Genomic DNA, 21,514 nt, shown 5'->3' on the forward strand with positions numbered 1-21,514 from the left:
AAGTCACCTAGCACTAACCGTATAGAAATACTGGTGTTTTTTTCAATCCTTTGAAGAGTTAAAGTCCAAGGGTCTGTCTTTAACTGCAAGAACTTTGTTTCATATTCTGGATACAGTCTATTCCCTTGGGTTGTGTCTTGGCATACCTTCAGTGAGTGAACTTGCCAGGTTTTTCTCTTTCTCCTTCTGACTTTACCCTGAAGGTCCAATTTAGCTGTAGCAGTTCATAAGATTTCATTCTTTCTTAGACCTGCGTAATGTTTCTTTTTATAACTGCGGTTTAGTTATTTACCTTGAGTGTTATTGTTCTCAGATTTTAGTTTAATATGGTTTTAGCTTGTTCGTTTTTTTTTTTGTTTGTTTGGTGGGGACCTCACACTGTGTGGGCAGTAGTCAGGATTGCCTCTGTGCATACACAGTGGTAGGGGTTAAGCTCACAGCCTTGAGAGCCTGTGTCCTAAACCACTGAGCCATCTTCTAGGCCCTTTCTCACTGGGAATTTCTAACAACAGAGCTGTCAGGATTGCCTTAGTATGTGAGGACAGTACTGGGAGTTTGAACTTTGAACTTTGAACTTGCTGGATAAGCACTTAAAGCCACTGAATCATCTGGGACTGAATTCAATAAATCTTGACAAATCGATACACCAATTTAACTAATATCAAACCAGGGATCCATCTAAGGCATATGTTCTACTTTTGAGCCACATCCCCAGCCTTTATGCCCTCTCTTAAAATAATTGACTTTTAATAATTTGTCTTATATGTTTAGAATAGTTTACAATTTTTTTTGTTTTTCCTTGTATTTATTTTATTTTCTGAACTTTATTTAAGCACCATGGTTTACGAAGTTGTTTCAGGTATTCAGAGTTCTCACACCCATCCCACTACCAATGTGATCTTCCCTAAACCATTGTCTTCAGTTCCTCTCCCCCCTCCCCCAAAGCCTGCCCCCTTAGCAGGCACAAAATAAGTTTAATTTTATATGCTTGTTAGAACAGAATGGCTAATGGAATTATCAAAGAATACTTAAGTAGAAGAAAATTTATGAAAATTGTTTTTTACAATAGGGTCATTCTCTGGCAAAACACAGTACCCAAAAGAAGAGAGAGAGAACAAGGGGGAATGCCCTGCCACAGCGGCAGGGTGGGACGGGGGGGGGGGGGGGATGGGGGGAGGGATGCTAGGACCCGTGATGGGGGAGGATGGGCACTGGTGGAGGGATGGGTACTTGATCATTGTATAACTGAAACCCAAGCACAAAAATTTATAAGTCTATAAATGTACCTCATGGTGTTTCACTAATAAAAAAATGATTAAATTAAAAAAAAAATAAAGTCAATGGCTGAGGGTTTACTAAACTGTTTCGTTGCTAATTGAGCCTTCTGTTATTGTTTTTGTTTATTGAGCTTAATTGGCTTCTGTGTTACTCTCCTATCTAATTTGGTGTGCTCCTACCGGTGTGGCTGTGGCTGCTGGGGCTTTGGCAGGTTGGAGACTCAGCCTGTTCCCCCTTCTGAGAGCACCCGAGAGTTTTCAGCCTGAAGACTGGTATACCCATGAGTTTTAGTGGCTTGGCTTGCATCTCTTTCAAGATTAGTCATGAAGCTGGTCATTGTTTACATAGCAGCTGTGGATGTGTGTGTGGCTACTGGAGCTTCCAGAAATATGAGGATTGGGGAGAGGCTGTCTGCCCCCTCTCTGAGAAGACTCCAGAGTTTTCAGTTGAAAACCGGTATACTTGAAAGTTCTGTCAGCTTGGTGTGTCTGCAGAGATTTATTGTGAAGCGGTGAACTACAGGTTTGGTGGCAGCTGTGGAGTGTGGGTGCATCTGCTGGGGCTTCAGCAGGGTGGGGACTCGGCTCACTCTTCCCTCCCCCCCCCGCCCTTTGGGGCGGGGGGGGGGGTGGGGGGAGAAATTTTAGCCTGAAGACTAGTTTGCCTATGAGTTTTACCATGAACTTAGCGGCTTGGCTTGCATCACTTCTGAGATTAGTCATGAACTGAGCCATTATTTACAAGGAGGTGGCGGTAGAATGTTCAGTTTTTTAAAAAAAAATATTAAAAGTACAGTTTCTCTAACAATGGTATATTTGTCTTATGGAGTAAGTTTCAGGTGATTGGATAAAGTGTTGAAAGGAAGGGATTGTTTATATCAAAAAATAATTTAAAATAAATTTCTTAGGAAATTTTTGGAACTGAAGGAGTGGATATAATTCTACATGTAATGAAAATAGACCCTAAGAAATTACAGAGCGGATTGGGTTATAATGTACTTCTTTTTGCTACACTGGACAGCATTTGGTAAGTATAACTGTATCTAAGTTAGATGTAATCACAGTGGAAGGAAATTGCCTTTAGAGCTCTGTGTCCCATTTTTCTTCCCTCAAAACCACACTAGAAAGATCACTAAAAAGATGGCCTTTTTTTATATATAATTTATTTATTTATTGAATCACTGTGGGAAAAGTTACAAAGCTTTCAGGTTTAGGTCTCGGTCATGCAAATATCAAACACATTTTCCTTTACCAATACTTATTTTTCACCACGAAGAACCCCAATAAACCCCCACTCCCCACCCCTCCTGTGAGGCAGATGAATTCTAGTTAACACTCTATCTACTTTGACTAGATTCATTGTTTCGATAAAAGATGCACCATTATTATTTAGAGTTTACCCCCCCCCCCCCCCAAATCAGACCTGCTAAAAAAACATTGTGAAATGATTTGCTTTCTACAGCTGGGTTCAAGAGTTAAATGATGTTGTGTGGCTGCAATAGCGGCCACGCGGTTTTGGATTTCTGCTATTTTACTTATTAACCCTGGAAGTATTTCTACTGAGAGTCAGATAATTACGAGATTGGTTTCTGTGCTCTGGAGCCATGGCCGTGCTGGAGAGCTGCTCGTGGGGGGCAACTGGTGACCTTGGTAGGGTGTGAAGGACGAGCCGGGAACGCCCCCCTTCCCATGAGGTTTTAGTCGCCCTGTCACCACCGTCTCATATCTGGCTTTCCACAAAGCTCCCAAGCGGCTGAAAAGATGGCCTTTTTAATAATCCAGATGTGAAATTTACTATTATACTTTGAAAGTTTCCATCCCTCAAATAAAGCCATTCTTGTATCTAAATTTGTCTTTATTTTTATGATTTGAACCTATTCATTTTTGCCTGGTCTGGGAATACTGAAACATCTAATATCAGTTATATAGTATTCATAGGCTGGAAATATGTTGAAGTCCTCATTTCACTTTGTTTCAAGGAGTTAAAAACTAATAGATTATGTTTCTTACCAAGATCATTTCCAAACTTTTTAAAAAGTTATTTTTATTAAAACACCATGACTTACAAAGTTGTTATAATGAACAGTTGTCTCAGGTATTTAGTGTTCCAAAACCATCAGTGTGACCTTCCATCACCAATGTCCCCGTTTTACCCCCCATCCCTAACCTGCCCCCTTTAGGCACATTATAAATTGACCTTATATTGTTCCAACAAAACTTTAAGAAATGGTGAATAGAATGATCAGAAAAAATCAATAAAAGCCAATTTATGGTTGCTATATGATTTTAACACGTAAATAAGGAAAATAAAACCCTTTAATACAATATAATACAATGCTTATTCTCATTTACATAAGTAAGTTCTCAACTCTGGAATCGAATATTTAATAAAACTTTTAAAGAAATTCTGTGCTAATATATTTTGAAGTTTGCATGAAACAGGTAAGACCTACTAATGTAAATTTTCCTCCCTACATGTTATATAAACATTGTGGTTTGCAAAGTTGTCCATAATGATTTGTTATAGGCATTTAATATTCCAACACCAATCTCACAACTATTATCACCTTCTCTCCACCATCGTCTCCAATTTTTCCAACCACCCCTCAAGGCTTCCCTCACAGTAGGTCCACAATAATTTATTTTATATTGCTTGTTATCAATAGATGGCTAACAGAATGATTAAAAAATTTCCTTAGAAGAAAATTAGTATAAATTGTTTTATCTCACCATGGAGACATGAAGTCCTTATATGAGGGATTACTAAGAAGCATTCTGTGTTACTGTTTGGTTAGTTGAATTGGTTGCCTTCTATGTGATATCCCATCTAATCTGGAGTGCTACTATTAGATTATCAGTGTTATAGATTTTGGAAATGTCACATGACTACTAAGGAAGCCACCTACTCCAGGAAGTCCAGAACTTTAAACTGAGTGATACAGCTGGAGTTAAATTTTTAATCGGGCAGTGTCTTTGGGTGTGAATGTGACAGCAGAGGAGTCCCTACAGGTATTCCATCCTGACTCTGAGAAAACCTAGAGACTTCAGTCACAAAAACCTGCATACCTGAATTTGCAGCAAGTTAATTTCTGGGTGAGGCTTGGTTCCAAGACAGTGGAGTCTGGCTGTAGGCATGGCCAGAGAATTTGCAGTGTGGGAGGGAGCAGCTGCCTGGGCTCTGTTTTGGTGGGCCCTGGGCTTTCCTCCTCCACCCAGCCTGTTCCAAGTGCCTGGATATCTCAGCCATGTGTGAGTGTCCAAAGGATTTTTGGTGGCTGGTTGATCTCTTTCAAGATTTACTGAGTCTCACTTCCAAACTTTTTAGTATTCCTAAGGACAAGAAAAGATACTCTCTTAACTTTGTTTATGGAATTTTATGTTGGAGAAAATGACTTGTCTTTCATTTAACACTTAACATTTCTTTTGTTTTTTTTTTTTTGGATGAAATTTATGTGCCTATTACAACACATACTTAAAAATAAAAACAAATGACTATAGGCCAAGTAAATCTAGCAGGCATAAACACAATAATCTTCTTAATAGCTACATAATATGTGTTTTTTCAAGTACTGTGTTACTGTGATTCAAATAATAATCAGTTATTGATATATTCCTAGTACAGAGTTCCTAAGTTCTTTTAATTTTACAATTTTGTTGTAATAGTTGTAATGAAGTAGATAAATCTTGCAAATGTTAAATTTGTTAAGAGCAAAAAGTTAAGGAAAATATAAGTGGAGTATCTGAATAGATCTAGAGAAGTGAAAAGTATGTTTTATTCAAATAAAAGGAATATTAACTTTATGTTAGGAACTATTATATATACTGCTTAAATGTCTGCATTAATAAGTATTATAATAAAAATAATCTGTGTATGTTAAAAAAACACCTGATTGGTTATATAACACAATATAAATGAAATATTAATTTATTATGCAAATATATACAATTTCTTAGTAGTATAGGAGTAAACAAACATTTCTTAATCTAGTAGAGGGCAACCACAAAAACAAAGACTGAATGCTATACTCAAATCTGAATAGTAATCTATCTGAATGATAATCTAGCTGGGTTGATCATTCTTGGACAGGTATTGGTTTTATTGAGTTTTTGTACCATGTTCCTCCATTTTCTTCTGACTTGTAGAATCTCATTTACTAAACTGTTGTGAATCTTATGATGTTTTCTTTGTCTGTAAGTTTCTTTTTTGATCGTGTTTCTTTCTGTATTCTGTTTCTATCTTTAGATTCTGTCATTCAAGAACAATGTGTATTTGGAGTCTTCCTATTTGAGTCTGTTTTATTTGAAACCCTTCAGGCATCCTGGGTCTCAGTGTCTGCATTCCTCAACTCTGGGAAATTCATATCTATAATTTCTGGGAAATTCTTATTTATAATTTATTTAACTATTGTTTTGTTCATCCAATTTGCCTTCCTGTTCTTTAGAGACTCTGATTTTCTTATATTGTCCTTATTGAACTCACCCCATAGTTCTCTGGTATGCTATTAATTTCTTTACAGTCATTTTTCCACCTTCTGTTTTCTAGTGGTTTTCTCCATCTCATCTTGGAGCACCTCAATATTTTCCTCAGTTGCTGTTAGTCTGCTTCTCAAAACTTCTATTGATTTTTTTTATATCATCTACCATACCATACTCTTCATTTCTGTTTGCAGTTTTTTTTTTATCTCTGCTCTTATATTTTCTTGTGCTTTGCTCACTGCCTGTACCATTGTGTCTTTGAGTTCCTTAAACATCCTCACCATGGTGTCACTAAAGTAATTGTCTGAGGATTTATTGAGCTGGTTGGTGCTGATTGAGATTTCTGTGTAATTATGGTTGCTCACTGAACTCAAGGGGCTTTTACATGTTTCCCCATGGGTTTGCTGTGCTCCTGATGTGCTGAGGGTGCATCTTTGTAGATGACTTCTCTGGGACTCTCTGAGGTATTAGGCTGGATATTACTCTCTTCCTTCCCTTCCAGTCTTCACCAATGATAGGAAGTATAACTGAGTGGTGTGATTTTTTTTTTTGACGGGGGTGGGGTGCCACACCTGGCAATGCTTCGGGCTTACTTCTAACTTTGCATTCAGGAATTACTCTGGGAAGTCCTTGGAGGACCACATGGAAAGCCAGGGTTTGAACCCGGGTTTTACATGTGCAAGACAAACACCCTACCCACTGTACTATTGTTCCAACCCAACAGTATGACTTTTAATGAGGAGTTATCACTTCAGAAGACATGGAGCTGGACCTGTTGAAATGGTAGAAGTTGAGTTTGGAGACTCGAGATTAGTTTTACCTGGTAGGGTGTGGCAGTGAGGAGAGTTTCAAAATCTGTGGATGTGAGTCCATTCAAGGGTGTCTCCTATTTCAAGGGGGCCATTACTATGTTATTAAATAATTGTTATTAATAATTAAATATGGGCCATGTTAAATAGAAAAGGGACACAGAAAGTTGGCCCCAACAGGATTTCAGTAATTGAGAATAAAGATTAGATATACAACCACCACAACTGCCAGCTTGTTCAGCCCATATTCATTAATCAGTACCCTGAGAAGTGTCCCATCAATAAAAAGTAGCCCTGGAATCAGTTTAAATCCTTCACTCCATGTAAGCTGCATTGACCTAAGAATTGGGCACTTTGTTTAACTTTGGTTTTGGCACCACTCCTGGCAGTGCACAAGGCTTGCTCCTGGCTCTGTGCTCAGGGAATCATCTCTATTGGGCGCAATACCATACGTGGGGATCAAACCCAGGTCTGTCATGTGCAAGGCAAATACCATACTATAGCTTTGATCCCAGATGAGGCACTTTAACAAATAATTCCAATGGCAAAAATGAGATGTAAAAGTCATCAGATGTTTGGAGTACACTGAAAAAGAGACAATGCGTAACTAATTCTTATAGAAACAGTCACTTGAATAACCAGAAGAGACTGAAGAGTAAGTAATAACAGGACTGGGACTGTGGCTCAGCAAAAGAGCATTTGAGGTTCTTGGATTTGATTTCTAGCACCACTAAAACAAACAAGAGAATTATTATCATAAAATCTATTAAAATTATATCTTCAGAAAAAGGTAGGATGTTATATAAAAGAATATTGGTTAAAATAGTTGAAATTAAACTAAATAAGCAAAGTATATACTAGTTTTTTTTTAATAGCGATTTGATTTTTAGAGAGTGGAGAGAAAATTGCCTTTAAAAGTATTTTGGATGGGGCCAGAACAATAGTAGAGTAGTAAGGACATTTTTCTTGAATGTGTCAAAACCTGGGTTCAGTTCCTGGCATCCTATATGGTCACCTGTGTACCATCATTAGTAACCCCTGAGCATTGCAGGTGTGGCCCCAAACCAAAATTAACAAAGTATTTCTGATGGAAATAAACTCACAGATTAAGTTTTAACAGAACACCTTGTTAAATTAATAATTTACTTTCTATTTAAGGTGCTGCATTTTGGGATGTTATTCCTCAGAGGATTACTTTCTTGAAAAAGAAGGCATTTTTCTTATTTTGGACTTATTGGCAGTAAGTATGATTACAACAATTGTCAAAAAAAGAAAAAGATGTATATGTCCTTATTGACCCTTTCCAAATAGAAAATACTGTTTTATGATTAAATCATCTTCAAGTGTTTGTTTTAAAAAATTTTTCTCTGGGCTGGAGCAATAGGGCCTTTGCCTTGTACGTGACCAACCCGGGTTCAATTCCCAGCATCCCATATAATCCCCCGAGCACTGCCAGAAGTAATTCCTGAGTGCAGAGCCAGGATTAACACCTGTGCATTTGGTGTGGCCCAAAAAGCAAAAAATTAAAAAAAAATTCTCCTGGAAATTAATAAATATCAATTTTATCATGTAAAAACTCTAAAAAAAAACTCTAAAACATTTCTCCAATGAAGAAATGTTTTCTAATGTAAGTGTTCCCAAATCTGGGTAACAGAATTTATTTGATGGTTTATTTTTCCACCAACCTTATATATGCAAACATTTTTGAACTATAGACTACATCAAACTCATGACTATTTATTAATAACTTCTAGCTGAGTACTGCAAGGACTGCGTTAAACAAAATAACAATCAGCACTTTTTTCTTTTCTTTCTATTAAACAACTATGATTTATAAAATTACTCATAGCTGAATTCTAGACATACAATATTTCAGCTTCCATTGCACCACTGATCCCACTACCAGTGTCAGCTTCCCTCCACCAACATTCCCAGGTTCTCTGCCCTTCTGCAGCCTGCTCTCCTGACAGGCACCTTTCTGAGTTTGGTTGTTAAAATTTGGGTCTCTTGATTTCAGTGTTGTTGACTCTGTGATTTGGATATTTGGCTCTATCATTCCTTAACTCCACTTTTGTGCCTTAATTCCCTGAGCTATTCTCCTGTTGTTTCTTATCTGTCTCTTCTCCTTCTCCACCTCCCCTCCACTTTTTCTTTCCTTATCCTCCCTATACTCTAGGGCGAAGGGATCAGCACTTTTAAAGAACTGTATGTAGTCCATAACTAATGCCAAGTGTAGTATGTTTTGGGCCACTATTTTACAGAATGAGCAGGAATGAGAATAAGAAACTTCCAGTAAAAGCAGTTGTGAAGCTACCAAAGATCCTCAGTTATCTAACTCAAAACAACTTCCTACTTACCTGAAGTCTAATTGGTTCTTAGTTAAGATGATGTGAAGAGTGTAGTTTTTTAAATTTTTTATTTATTTATTTTGCTTTTTGGGTCACACACGGCGATGCTCAGGGGTTACTCCTGGCCCTGCACTCAGGAATCACTCCTGGTGGTGCTCAGAGAACCATATGTAATGCTGGGAATTGAGCCCGGGTCAGCCGCGAAAGGCAAATGCCCTACCCCCTGTACTATTGCTCCAGCCCTCGAAAAGTATAGTTTTATTTCATGAAAACTTTGGAAGATATTCTAGTGCAAATTTCTAGCTATGTCACTACCTGTGATAGCTATCATTCTTTATTGTGTTCACAGAGCAATCTACTTTGATTTAATAAAACCTTCTAAAGTTATTTTTGTCCCCTCATCTCAGGAGAATGAGTTGGTACTTGAGATGAGAGCAGACTCAGTAAGTATAACACACAACAAAAATAAGTAAATAATAATATAAAATTATATACCACTTTAATAAAAAGGAATGATTCATAACCAGAAACCCTGGAAAAGCTCAGAAAATTGAACGTAATACTGAAGGTGGTATTTGTAGTTCCGCTATGGCGGTCCTAAATGATGCATTGACCACCATGTTTCTCTGACTAGGGTGCAATATGCCCATAGGCTCAGATTGATAGATTAGAAGATAAAAGTCTCCAAATGAATTTGTCATAGTTTCCTGAAATTTGCTCTTACTCAAAGTTTAATGAGGTTTTCTTTTTGGCATGTATATAATAAATGGTTAAACCATATATTTATTTGAAAATTACGTATAAAATTTAAAAGACATTACTCACGGTGTTCACTAGCCTTTGCTAGGTTTCCTTGATGGAAAAGAATGAGGAAGATTAGTAGGAGATGTTATTTTGCACAGAGCTTATGAACATAGGCTGGGCTCAGGATGACTGAGACCTCCATCCTTTTTTAATTCTTAGTGCTTTATTAACTTACTAATTACATTGAGTATTTTGACATAAAATTGTTCTAAATGAGTCTTAGAGTCTGAATTTTATTTCAATTATTTAGAAAAAACTTACTGATTAATATAAATAGTTCTCCTTTTTTAAAGCATTATTATATTTATTGCGTTTTTTTTCCTTTCTTGTTTCCTTGCAAAAGTTGAGCCAAAAAAAGTTCTGTAATCTAATACTTGGAATAATGGTTGAATTTTGTGATAATCCTAAGACTACAGCTCATGTCAAAGCTTGGCGAGGAAAGAAGGATCTGACAGCTGCTAGTCTTTTAATTAAATTATGGAGAAAGGAAGAAAAAGAACTAGGAGTAAAACGTGATAAATATGGGAAGATCATTGGTGAGTATATTTATAATTGTTAGAAGAAATGAATGTATATTTTAAAAAGATTTTCAAAAGATATTAGGAAACAAATATTCTCATTGTTTTAGAGAGTATTTTTCAGGAAATAGCACTTAGCTATATTCTTTAACTTAAAAAAACTAGCTCATACATAGTTTGTAAAAATAAGTTTCTTTGTATCACCTGCCTTTACAACTAAAGTCAGTAATATTTTATTTGCAAATTAAATCTGGAGCAGAGTTAGAATACTTAAAATTAATTTTATAACATTTTTCATATTTCAAGTGATTTATAGTTAGACAATATAATTTTAGGAGACATTTTCTAAATAAAAAATGAAATGTTTATAAATTTTAATTGCGAGATTCTAAATTAATGAGGCTAACCTCATTAATTACTGTGGTTTGTCTAAATTGCTAATAATAATAATTTTTAAATTAAGACATTTTTTGCTTTTGGTATTCATATCATTTTTTAATTATGATTATCTAGAAATCATATAATATTTTTGTTTTGATTTTGGGCCACACTCAGAGCTGGCTTCTGACTCTATGCTCAGGGATCATTCCTAGCAGTGTTCAGAGAACCAGTTGTAGTGCTGGAAACCTAACTAGATTGGCCATAGGCAAGTCAAGTGCTTAACCCCTGTGCTATCTCCCAGGCCCCCAAAAAATCATCTTAGAAATATAACATTACATAGAAAACAAAAACAAAGAAGATTACATCATTATTAAACTTAGACTGTTCAATTTCTTGATCTCAAAACTAAAAAATTTATCTACATTAAACTTTATCTTAAAGCAATTTTATGAATTTTTTTTAGTTTATGGAAATAATAAAAATGAAAGCCAATTTTTGCTGCAGATTGGGGAATAACTGATTTGTTTGTGTTTTCAAGAGTAGCCACTATTTTACTATACTTACATGTATCATATGCTGTCTAGAATAAAAACCTCAAAATGAATATTAAATCACTATATTTATCTGTCCCTCCTCTGCTTTCATGGTATTGAATGATTAGATACAAAGAAACCCCTATTTACCAGTTTTCAAGAAGAGCAGAAACTCTTGCCACAGCCTGCCAACTGCCCCACTTTAGCTGTTATGGATGTTGCTGAGAATATCAGAGCAAAAATTTATGCTGTGTTGGGAAAATTAGGTAAGAAGCCACTTGGCGTAGTCCCAAAAGCCTTTCTGTTGCAGAATGCATGTGTTATTTTGTCTTGGAGTTAATTTTTTCATAAGGTAAAGGTAAAGGTAAAGGCCCTCCCGTTGATCGTCGATTTGCTCGAGCGGGCCCAGTAACGTCTCCATTGGAGACTTTGTTGTTACTGTGTCTGGCATATCGAATACTCTCGGTAGCTTGCCGGGCTCTCCGAGAGGGGCGGAGGAATCGAACTCGGGTCGGCCATGTTGGCCGCTTGTAAGGCAAATGCCCTACCCGCTGTGCTATTTCATAATGGACAAAAATCTTTTTATACACATAAATACATGTTCCATTGATGCCAGTGTTCAGGCTGTACCCTAACCAGTGAAATTAAAATCTCTTGGTTGTGGGGCCCAGATATCAATATTTTTTGAAGTTCCCCCAAGAAATTTTATTGTGCAACTCTGTTTAAATACAAGTTAAATGTTAGGCTTAAACACTAGAATTCTGAATCAGCTGAGTTTGGTTTTTTGGGGGAGACAGCCAGTGGGCAGGGTCACACCTGACATTGCTGGGGGACCATGGGTGCCAAGGATCAAACTTGGGAACCCTACATGCAAAGCATGTGCTCTGACCCTTTGAGTCATCTCTCCATATCTTTAACCCTGAGTTTTTAAAAGTTTATCTTTTATTCTACTAAGGAAAAAGTTCTCAAATCCCCTGTTGCTTCTGAAGTTACTGCTCAGAAATATTTTTCTTCTAATTCCCTAGAAGGGATGACCTTGAAGAGATTTGTTTGGGGAGGAAACCAGAAATTCATCAAAGTAACATTTTCATAAATTGAAATTAAATTAAATTAAATGTAACTATTTGCATTTATTTTTATGATAGGCATATGTCTTTTGGAATAACTTGCTTCATTAAAGTAACTCTTGCTTTATAAAATTCCTTTAGATTTTGAAAATTTACCTGGCCTAACAGCTGAAGATTTTGTTACCCTCTGTATCATACATAGATATCTTGATTTTAAAGTGAGTACCTTCCTAATAATATGTTAACTCTACTATGGCAAAAAAAAAAGGAAAATAAAAGATCTTTTTGTAGCTGTGAACAATCATCCATGTAGCTGCATAGATCTTATTTTCCACTTTATATCTCATCCTGTTCAAAAAAACATTAATTGACTTTTTTGGAGGATAAGATTGTATTCAACTCTATCACTTTATCATTGTCATCCCATTGTTCATCAATTTATTCAAGCCAGTGCCAGTAACATCTCCATTCATCCCAGCCCTGAGATTTTAGCAGCCTCTTCTTACTCGTCTTTTCCAGCGCTGCCATATTGGAGGCTCTTTCAGGGTCAGGGGAATGAGACCCATTATTGTTACTGTTTTTGGCATATCGAATACACCACGGGTCGCTTGCCTTGGATCTAGTGGAACTTGTGAACCTAGTATTCAACTATTACTTTATGTAAAAAAGATAAATATTGCTGTCATAGAACTATTTAGAGATGTAGATAATTACTTTTTTAAAAGTATTAAGAACTAGAATTAAATTCTTAGTTACAAAAATATTAATTTGTTAATGTATGATTCATTGCTTTATATGATAATGGTCTGTTAAAGGATATTATTATTGTTTATCCTGCTCATTCCATTTTTATTGCTAAATTCTTTTGAAATCTTAGACAAAATTTTGTAAGAATTCTCTCCTAGTAGTATTTGAGCATTTTAAATGACTAAGCCCCTATTTTCAAATAAAAACAAAACTGATTTATTTATTTTTAAATGAATCACAGTGAGATACATAATTACAAACTTGTTCATGATTGGATTTCTCATATCATGTTCCAACACCTGTCCCTTCACCAGTGTACATTTCTACCAATGTCCCCAGTCTGAATTTTAAACTCTATCCTGAATATATAATTTTTATCTAAAAGTTAGGCAAACCGGATTATATATAATTTTTATCTAAAAGTTAGGCAAACCGGATTAGATGAAATTGTTAGCATTAATGAAGCTACAAGCTCAGATTCAGTTCTTGTCTTTTATTAAATAAGGGGCAGGCCGCTATTTCCCAGGGTAGTAGAGTTCTAGGGTTCCAGGAGTCCCTGTGTTCATTGTTCTACAAATTCAACTTGCTTCACTATCCATACCGGACTTTAGGGAGGAAAGCATCAGTAAGTACTTCAAGAGGATGATACTAAAGCAGCTTTTTCTGTGGCTGTGAGAAATAACCCCAAACTAGAGGATAGTACTAAAGATACTTTATTATAACTAAATGTAGTTCATGGAGCTTCATCTATGTAAACTTTATTATTGTGAAAATTTCATAAATTACTTCTGAAATTTTATGTATAACCAGTGCCCCCAAATCATTCCTAGTGCACTTAACTTGTTCCCAAGGAGGTAGGACTAGCTGTTTCACTAAGTGCTAACCCTGGAATGATCACTGAAATAAAGGATTGCCTAAAGATGTATCCTTTGTGGGAAGATGCTGCAAGGTGAATGCTAAGGATCGAATCCAGGGTCTAATATATGCAAAACATGTACTCAACCACTGACCTGAAATTCCCAGCCCCTAAGAACTTTTAAAATTTAAAACTTTGACCTAACAGATTGGAGAAATATGGAATGAAATATATGAAGAAATAAAATTAGAAAATTTGCGACCAATCACTACAGATAGAAAACTTTTGGATTCCATTACAACAGCATCAGAAAATATTGGCAAGATGGTTGCTACTCTGCAAAGTGAAATGATTGAAAGCCAACTACGCCAAGACATGCAGAATGAACAAAAAGTGTACTCAAAAGTAAGCCACACATACCACTGAGGCAAAATGAATTTCAGTATAACTAATTGAAATAACCCATGGGATATATTTGACTTTGTTGTGAATATTTCATCATTTAGTTTTCTCTGACAATTACTTTCAGTGTCTTGGTGCAGTTTTTTTTTTTTTAAAGAAACCACAGCGTTCAGAGCTTGAGATTTAACTGCTGCATTCAGTAATTCTGAAGGCAGAATATCTGCTTTTTTGACCATTGGTCACTGGCTCTTGTAAATATATTAAAAATCGACCCCAATTACTTTTTTAGAAGTTGTGCTGACTTAGATATTTCTTGTACATGATTTAAATTTGATAATGTATGATACACTAGTCAAGGGCATGTGTCCTGATTATATATTTTGTGACTAACCTGTTGAGAACTATAGTCTTTGCAGCTGTTTCTAATTGTCTCCCTAGACTACATTATTACAGCAGACTCAACACCTTCACAAAATACCTTGTCTTGCAGCAGTCATAAGTTAAAAGTAGTTTTACCAATATTATCTTGCTTAAATCATTACCAGTGATGGCAGAAAGCTTATTTTCTCCTAAGATTGTAGCTGTTGAGTCATTTTATAGATTGTTATGGTTTATAATTAGTCTTTCAGAGAGCTATTGTTATTTTTGTTTCACATTTGTAACAACTGTTTCATATTACATTTCATGAGGAGAAATTCATACCTTAGCCACATATTGGAAGAAGGACTTTCTTCATTAATTTAAAATTTTTCTTAATTTAAAAATATTCAGCTCCATAGATTATCCAGTCCTTTTTCTGTACAGCCTCAAATTTTACCTTGGCATAACTGAATTTCTTTCAAAAAGAAAAGTAAAGTAAAGTAAGTAAAGGCCCTCCCGTTGATCGTCGATTTGCTCGAGCGGGCCCAGTAACGTCTCCATCGGAGAGTTTTGTTGTTACTGTGTCTGGCATATCGAATACTCTCGGTAGCTTGCCGGGCTCTCCGAGAGGGGCGGAGGAATCGAACTCGGGTCGGCCATGTTGGCCGCTTGTAAGGCGAACGCCCTACCCGCTGTGCTATCGCTCCAGCCCCTCAAAGCAGAGTGGCGCAGCGGAAGCGTGCTGGGCCCATAACCCAGAGGTCGATGGATCGAAACCATCCTCTGCTATCAAAAAGAAAAAGCTTTTCAATTCTTTTGGTATCCTGCTATAGAAACTGGAGCTCTTAAATATCTTCCTCATTTCAGATACACGCCACACATAAACAACGAGAATTGGCTAATAAATCATGGGAAAATTTCGTGGCTAGAACATCAAATGCTAAAACGTTAAAGGTAGGTTTTTATAGTACTATGATATCCATGCAAATAGCCCACTTTCATATTTTTTCAGGAAAAAGTGCTTGTTCATCTTTTTCTATTTTTTAAGCTTTATGTAGAATATTGGCACTATAAGAAGAGCCTCATGTATAATGTAGCATAACCAACAATAGGCATTTTCAAACTTAGAATACAGTTCTAGGTTTTGTTTGGTTTAACTGGGAAGCAGAAATTGTCATCCTAACTTCTATGATGATAATCATAGAGAAAATGTGCTTGTACTTTTTATCTGATCCTTATCGTTGATTCTTTTTTGTAAGAAACTGTGATAGTCAGAAAAAATGCCATCCACACTACTTTCTCCCACAGTGTATGCTGTTCATGTGTTCCAGAAAGATTCTACTGAAGCTTATGAGCAGGGAGAGGTTAAACATACTTCTGGAGAAATAGGATAAACTGTTTCAGCTAGATTCTAGAAAGTCATCTAAAAAGTTTATAATGCTCTTGTTCACTTGAAATATGTGAGTTACATCATGATTTCCAAAACCAGCATTTTTGTGTCATTTTTTCTGTACATACTTTGTATATATATTTTATGTAATATCATAATTCTTCCTCTAGACAAAATTAGTTTGTTTTGTTTTGTTTTTCTTTTTAACCATATCAGTGGTGCTCAGGGTTTTGTGCTCAGTGATCACTCCTGGCAAGACTTGAGGGGATTTATTTATTTTTTTTTATTTTTAAAATTTTTTATTTTATAAAATAGTTCACAATATTTGATTACATTTAATATTCAAACACATCCCACTACCATTACACCTTCCCACCACCATTTTTTGGGATGTTTCCATCCCAAACCCCAATCCCTGCCCCAAAGCAGAAAATAATATATTTTGCATTGTTTGTTATGAAAAACCACTGTAAATGCTACAAAAAAGTATCCTTAGAGGAAAGAGTGTGAAGATTGTTGTATTTCACTGAGGGGCCATTTAGCCCTTCTATAAGAGATCACTAACATGTTATTAAAGGTTGAGCCTTGTGTGCTTTTATATATATGTCTGTAAAATAATATTTCTAAGATTGGTTGCCTCATACTCTGTACCCCATCAAAATGTGGTACGGTACTCTTGGGGTATGGGTAGGTATGTGGTGTGAAGTGTTGCGTGGTCCAGGAATAGGTTCTTCCAGGAACAGGTTTTTGGCTGCTTGGGGCAGGGAGGGGTCTCACCTACCCACCTCCAGGGTGCCCTGAGTGAAACAGCCTGGTGTGGGATTCGGCAGCATGGTTATGGTGAGTCATGTTATGCTCCCTTCCAGGAGAGAAGGACATGTGTGTCTGGATGGTGGTGGCTGATGACGAGATTATCTGGCTCCAGCCAGAGGTGTCTTATGGGCTGGACTGCTGAGTTGCAGAGACGGGGGATATGGGTGCAGAATCCCCATTCCCGGTCCCATTGAACCCAGAGTTTAGTCACAAAGTTACACATACCTGGGTCTTCCGGGAATTCATTCATGGGTGAAGCTAGGCCCTGAGAGTGTGGAGAGCGGTCGTGAGCATGAGGTGGTTGAATTCTGGAGGTTTTCAGCAGCCACGGCTGGTTCCCTTGGGGCATGGATGGGTCTCATCCTACCCCTTCCGGTGCAGCCTGAGTGAAACAGCCTGGCGTGGGGTCCAGTGACATGATTACAGCATCATGTTATGCTCCCTCCTGGGAGAGAAGGACATTCTATCTCGACTCTAGGGGATTTATATATGTAGTATCAGGAATTGAACCTGAGTTGGCCTCATGCAAGACAACTCAATGATCCACTGTATTATTGCTCTGGCCCCTCTTAAGGAAATGTTAAATGTTAAATTAGTGTAGCCATAATAAAAATAGGAAGGACACCCTCAGGTCCTGTTTCCTCCTTCTCACAAAAAAAGTTTTCTCAAATTTACTTACAAAATAGCTTCAGAACAGCCTCTCCTTTAAGGATCAGTTCATAAAAATCAGCCGTTTCCATGCAGACCAATTTATGTCTCATGTTTCTCCTATTCTAGGAGCTAGAGCAATAGTGTAACAAGCAAGTTGCTTTCCTTGCACATGAAGGAGTGATTCCTGAGTGTAGAGCCAGGAGTAACCCCTGAGCATTGCTGGGTATGATCCAAAAGCAAAAATAAGAAACAATCCTCCCGCTCTAGGACTTCAAACATTACTTATAAACAAATCATGTGACATTATTCTAGATGTTTATTTCTATTTGTTTTTTTGTTTGTTGTCACACCCAGAAGTGCTCAGGGGCTACTCCTGGCTCTGCACTCAGGAATTACTTCTGGCAGTGCTTGCTCGGGGACCATATGGGATGCTGGAGATTGAACCTGGGTTAACAACATGCAAGGCAAACACCCTCCTCTCTGTAATATTGCTCCAGCCCCTATTCTTGATGTTTAAAACATTTAAGTGTGTTCAATGGAGTACTATGTAGCTGTCAGAAAGGATGAAGTCATGAAATTTACATACAAGTGGTACTACATGGAAAGTATCATGCTAAGTGAATGAGTCATCAAGAGAGGGACAGACATAGAAAGATTGCATTCATCTGGGAAACATAAAGTAACAAAATAGGAGACTAATACCCAAGAATAGCCAAGATAAATACCAGGAGGTTTACTCCATGGCTTGGAGGCCAGCCGCACACTCTAGGGGTAAAGGCAGTTCAGATAGAGAAGGGAGCACCAAATAAAGGGTGTTGGGAGGATCCTCCCAGGATGGGAGAAGCATGCTGAAAGTAGACTCTAGACCTAACATGATTGCCACTCAGTGCCTCTTTTGCAAACCACAGCACCCAAAAGGAGAGAGAGAACAAAAAGGATTGCCCTGCCACAGAGGCACGTTGGGATGGGGGGATATGGGTGGGGTGGGGTGGGGTGGGAGGGATACTGGGATTAGTGGTGGTGGAGAATGGGCACCGGTGGAGGGATGCGTACTCGATCATTGTACAACTGAAACCCAAGCACAAAAATTTGTAAGTCTACAACTGTACCTCATGGTGTTTCACTAATAAAAAAAATTTAAGTGTTGAATTTTTAATATTTAACTTATACATTTTTTTGATTTACAGAAATGGGCTGTGGAGGTACAGAAGGTGGTTGTAAGACCCTGACACAATTATGGAGAGAATTTGGGGAGGAGGGGATGCAGTGTTGGAATATTCTATGCATGAAACTGTACCATAACAGTACTGTAAAGCATAGAGCTTCAAATTTATTAATTTCTTTCTTCCATTCTTCCTTCCTTCTTCCCTTCCCCTTCCTTCCCCTCTCCCTCCTTCCTTCCTTCCTTCTTTTTCTCCCTCCCTCCATCTTTTCTTACTTCCTTTCTAGTTTCTCTTTCTTTTTTTTTGTTATTAGTGAAACACCATGAGGTACAGTTGTAGACTTACAAACTTTTGTGCTTGGGTTTCAGTTATACAGTGATCGAGTACCCATCCCTCTACCAGTGCCCATCTCCACCACCAATGATCCTAGTAGCCCTCCCACCCCAAACTTATACTTTTTTATGTTGGTTTGTTTTTGGACCACACCTGGTGGTGCTCAGGGCTTATTTGTGGCTCTGCACTCAGGAATCAGTCCTGGCTGGACTCGGGGGACTTTATGTGGTGCAGGTGATTAAACCTGGGTCAGCCACTGTCTGCTGTATCTCTTCGGCCCAAATTTATGCAAAATATTTTGAAAATATATATTACTAGATAAATTTAGAAACTTATTAAATGATGTGCCAAAAATTTAACCTGATTTCTTTAGGACCAGCTTATTTATTGGTCATATATCTATAAGTTTGGAAGTCTCTACATTTTCACATGACTGGTCTCTTCTGCATTGTATGCAAGATGTAACATGCTAATAAGCCTCTTCTCAGACTAGATAAATGTAGACATTAGTAAAGCCTAGTAAAGGATTAGCCAGACACAACTAAATGAACTTTGTATACTTCATTGTAAGTACCATAGCTAATGTTTTAATAGAGATTAATATTATTTTCTAATTTTAAAATCTTTAGAAAGCAAAAAGACTCCAGGAAAAAGCTATAGAATCCTCTAGATACAATGAACGACCACCAAATGCGGTATTTCATCGGACAGATATTAAAGGCCTTAACACAACAGTAAGTTATTTTTTCTCTGTAGGTGTTTTGGTTGATACTGAATATAGCCACCAAAGAAAGTTATTTCCAGTTAAAATTTAGTCTCATATTTCTCTTTTCTCTATTTAAATGTCACATACTTGGGGACCTGAAATGATAGTACAGGAGGTAAGGTGCTTATCTTCAATATAGTCAACTGGGTTTTGATCACAAGCACCCCATATGATCCTGAAGCACCACCAGGAATAGACCCTGAGCTCAGCTAGGTATGGCTCAAAAACAAAGAATTTCACATCATTCATTTTTTTTCTTTGCATTTTGGGTCATACCCAGCTATGGTCAGGGGTTACTACACTCAGGAATTACTCCTGGTGGTACACAGGGGACAATATGGAATGCCAGGAATCAAACCCAGGTTAGCCGTGTAATATTGCTCCAGCCTCACACGGTTTATTTTCATCCCTAAGGTACCTCATCCTTACTTACTGCTGGTTTAACTCAGACCTATACCTCTAGGATTCCCAAGAAACTTATACACACATTAATGTAAATATTACTTCTTATGGTTCTCTGCTAGAAAATATGTAGTGCCTCCTTTGCCAAAATACTGTATCCCTGTTGTCCATATCTGGACATATAGTCCCCAGGTTGCAATACTAATAACCAGAAGTAGAATCAAATCTATTTTTCCTAGTTCCAAAGTCCTTATCTTTCCTTTATGCCAGTCTGCTTCCTAGTAACTTATGATTTACTTTTTATGTGTTTTCCCTAAAAGCATAAGTATGAATGGGTAGGCCAGATGATAGTACAGCAGATTGGGCACACTTTATGGTCTGAGTACCACCAGGAGTGATCCTGGAGCACAGAGCCAGGAGTAAGTCCTGAGCACCACCAGGTATGACACAAAAACCATGAAAAAAGAAAAGAAAATAAGAACAGATTTTGCCCTTATTGAAAATGTTGTAAATGGACTCCTACATATTGGTTTTTTAGGTGCCCACTGGTCGGGTAGTCACAGTGGAAAGTACTCCTAACAGACTGCTGGGAGGTCCTCTGGCTGATACAGACATTGCCGTTAAGAAGCTGCCTATTCGTGGAGGAGCCTTACAAAGGGTGAAAGGAGGGAAAACTGAGGATGAACCAAAGAAGAATGCTGCAACATGAGTACTCTATTTAAAAATAAATCCTGCTTATAATTTTTTAGTCAAAGATATCTTTGTATACAAAAATAAAGCAAATATTTTAGAATGAAAGTTTTTATATTATAAAATAAAAGCAAACATAGTTTATTTTTATTAAAAATATAAATATATAGCCTAGATAAGCTATCACTGATTTCTTTGGAAAGACTACCAATGTTCTTCACTGAAATTGTAAAATATATTGTATGGGTTAAGCATCTGCTATAACTGAATGAAGACAAAATAAAACACTGGCTCTGTAGCTATGAAATCTAGGAATAATTAATACTATAAGCATTGTTAACTCTAGGGACTGAAAGTATGTGAACAGGACCTTCCAGTGACTGCTTTTATCACAAAAGTCTCTGCAGCTGCCCCTGAGCTTGGAATCCCTCACTGACTACATGTCAGAGGCCACACCTCATGGCTTTGACCATAACTAAGTACTATCTACTCCTGGAGCCGGTATCAGGTAACCCTTACCCAAAATATGTGAATGAAATGGGGATCTGGATATTGTTACCAAAAATATATGTAACAATAAAATTTTGTGACAAATACGTTGATCAAAGTGAAATAGGTTTATCTTTGTTACAAAAAGCAAAAGCTAGTCATGAAGTGAACAATAAAACTTGAAATGCAGATGGTCTTTCTCTTAATATATGCTAAGCAAATTCTAATATTACTTTAAT

The 21,514-nt window shown here is 37.1% G+C and overlaps 1 protein-coding gene and 1 non-coding gene across 2 annotated transcripts in view; both read left to right on the forward strand.

The window, feature by feature from the left end:
* CFAP69 (cilia and flagella associated protein 69) overlaps positions 1–20,993 on the forward strand; it is a 61,836-nt gene extending 40,843 nt beyond the window's left edge. Inside the window, exons 15-23 of the mRNA XM_056118393.1 lie at positions 2,186–2,304; positions 7,721–7,802; positions 10,058–10,250; positions 11,275–11,412; positions 12,355–12,431; positions 14,024–14,221; positions 15,446–15,532; positions 19,558–19,662; positions 20,635–20,993. Coding sequence (XP_055974368.1) covers positions 2,186–2,304; positions 7,721–7,802; positions 10,058–10,250; positions 11,275–11,412; positions 12,355–12,431; positions 14,024–14,221; positions 15,446–15,532; positions 19,558–19,662; positions 20,635–20,805 — 1,170 coding nt within the window. The 3' untranslated portion in view covers positions 20,806–20,993. The remainder of the gene's footprint in view (positions 1–2,185; positions 2,305–7,720; positions 7,803–10,057; positions 10,251–11,274; positions 11,413–12,354; positions 12,432–14,023; positions 14,222–15,445; positions 15,533–19,557; positions 19,663–20,634) is intronic.
* On the forward strand, positions 15,296–15,367 carry TRNAM-CAU (transfer RNA methionine (anticodon CAU)). The gene has a single exon. It is a non-coding gene; the product is annotated as a tRNA-Met (tRNA).
* Positions 20,994–21,514: the final 521 nt, after the last annotated feature.

This window comes from Sorex fumeus, unplaced genomic scaffold (assembly GCF_029834395.1).
Source record: "Sorex fumeus unplaced genomic scaffold, SorFum_2.1 ptg000037l, whole genome shotgun sequence".
In the NCBI taxonomy this organism is placed as follows: domain Eukaryota; kingdom Metazoa; phylum Chordata; class Mammalia; order Eulipotyphla; family Soricidae; genus Sorex; species Sorex fumeus.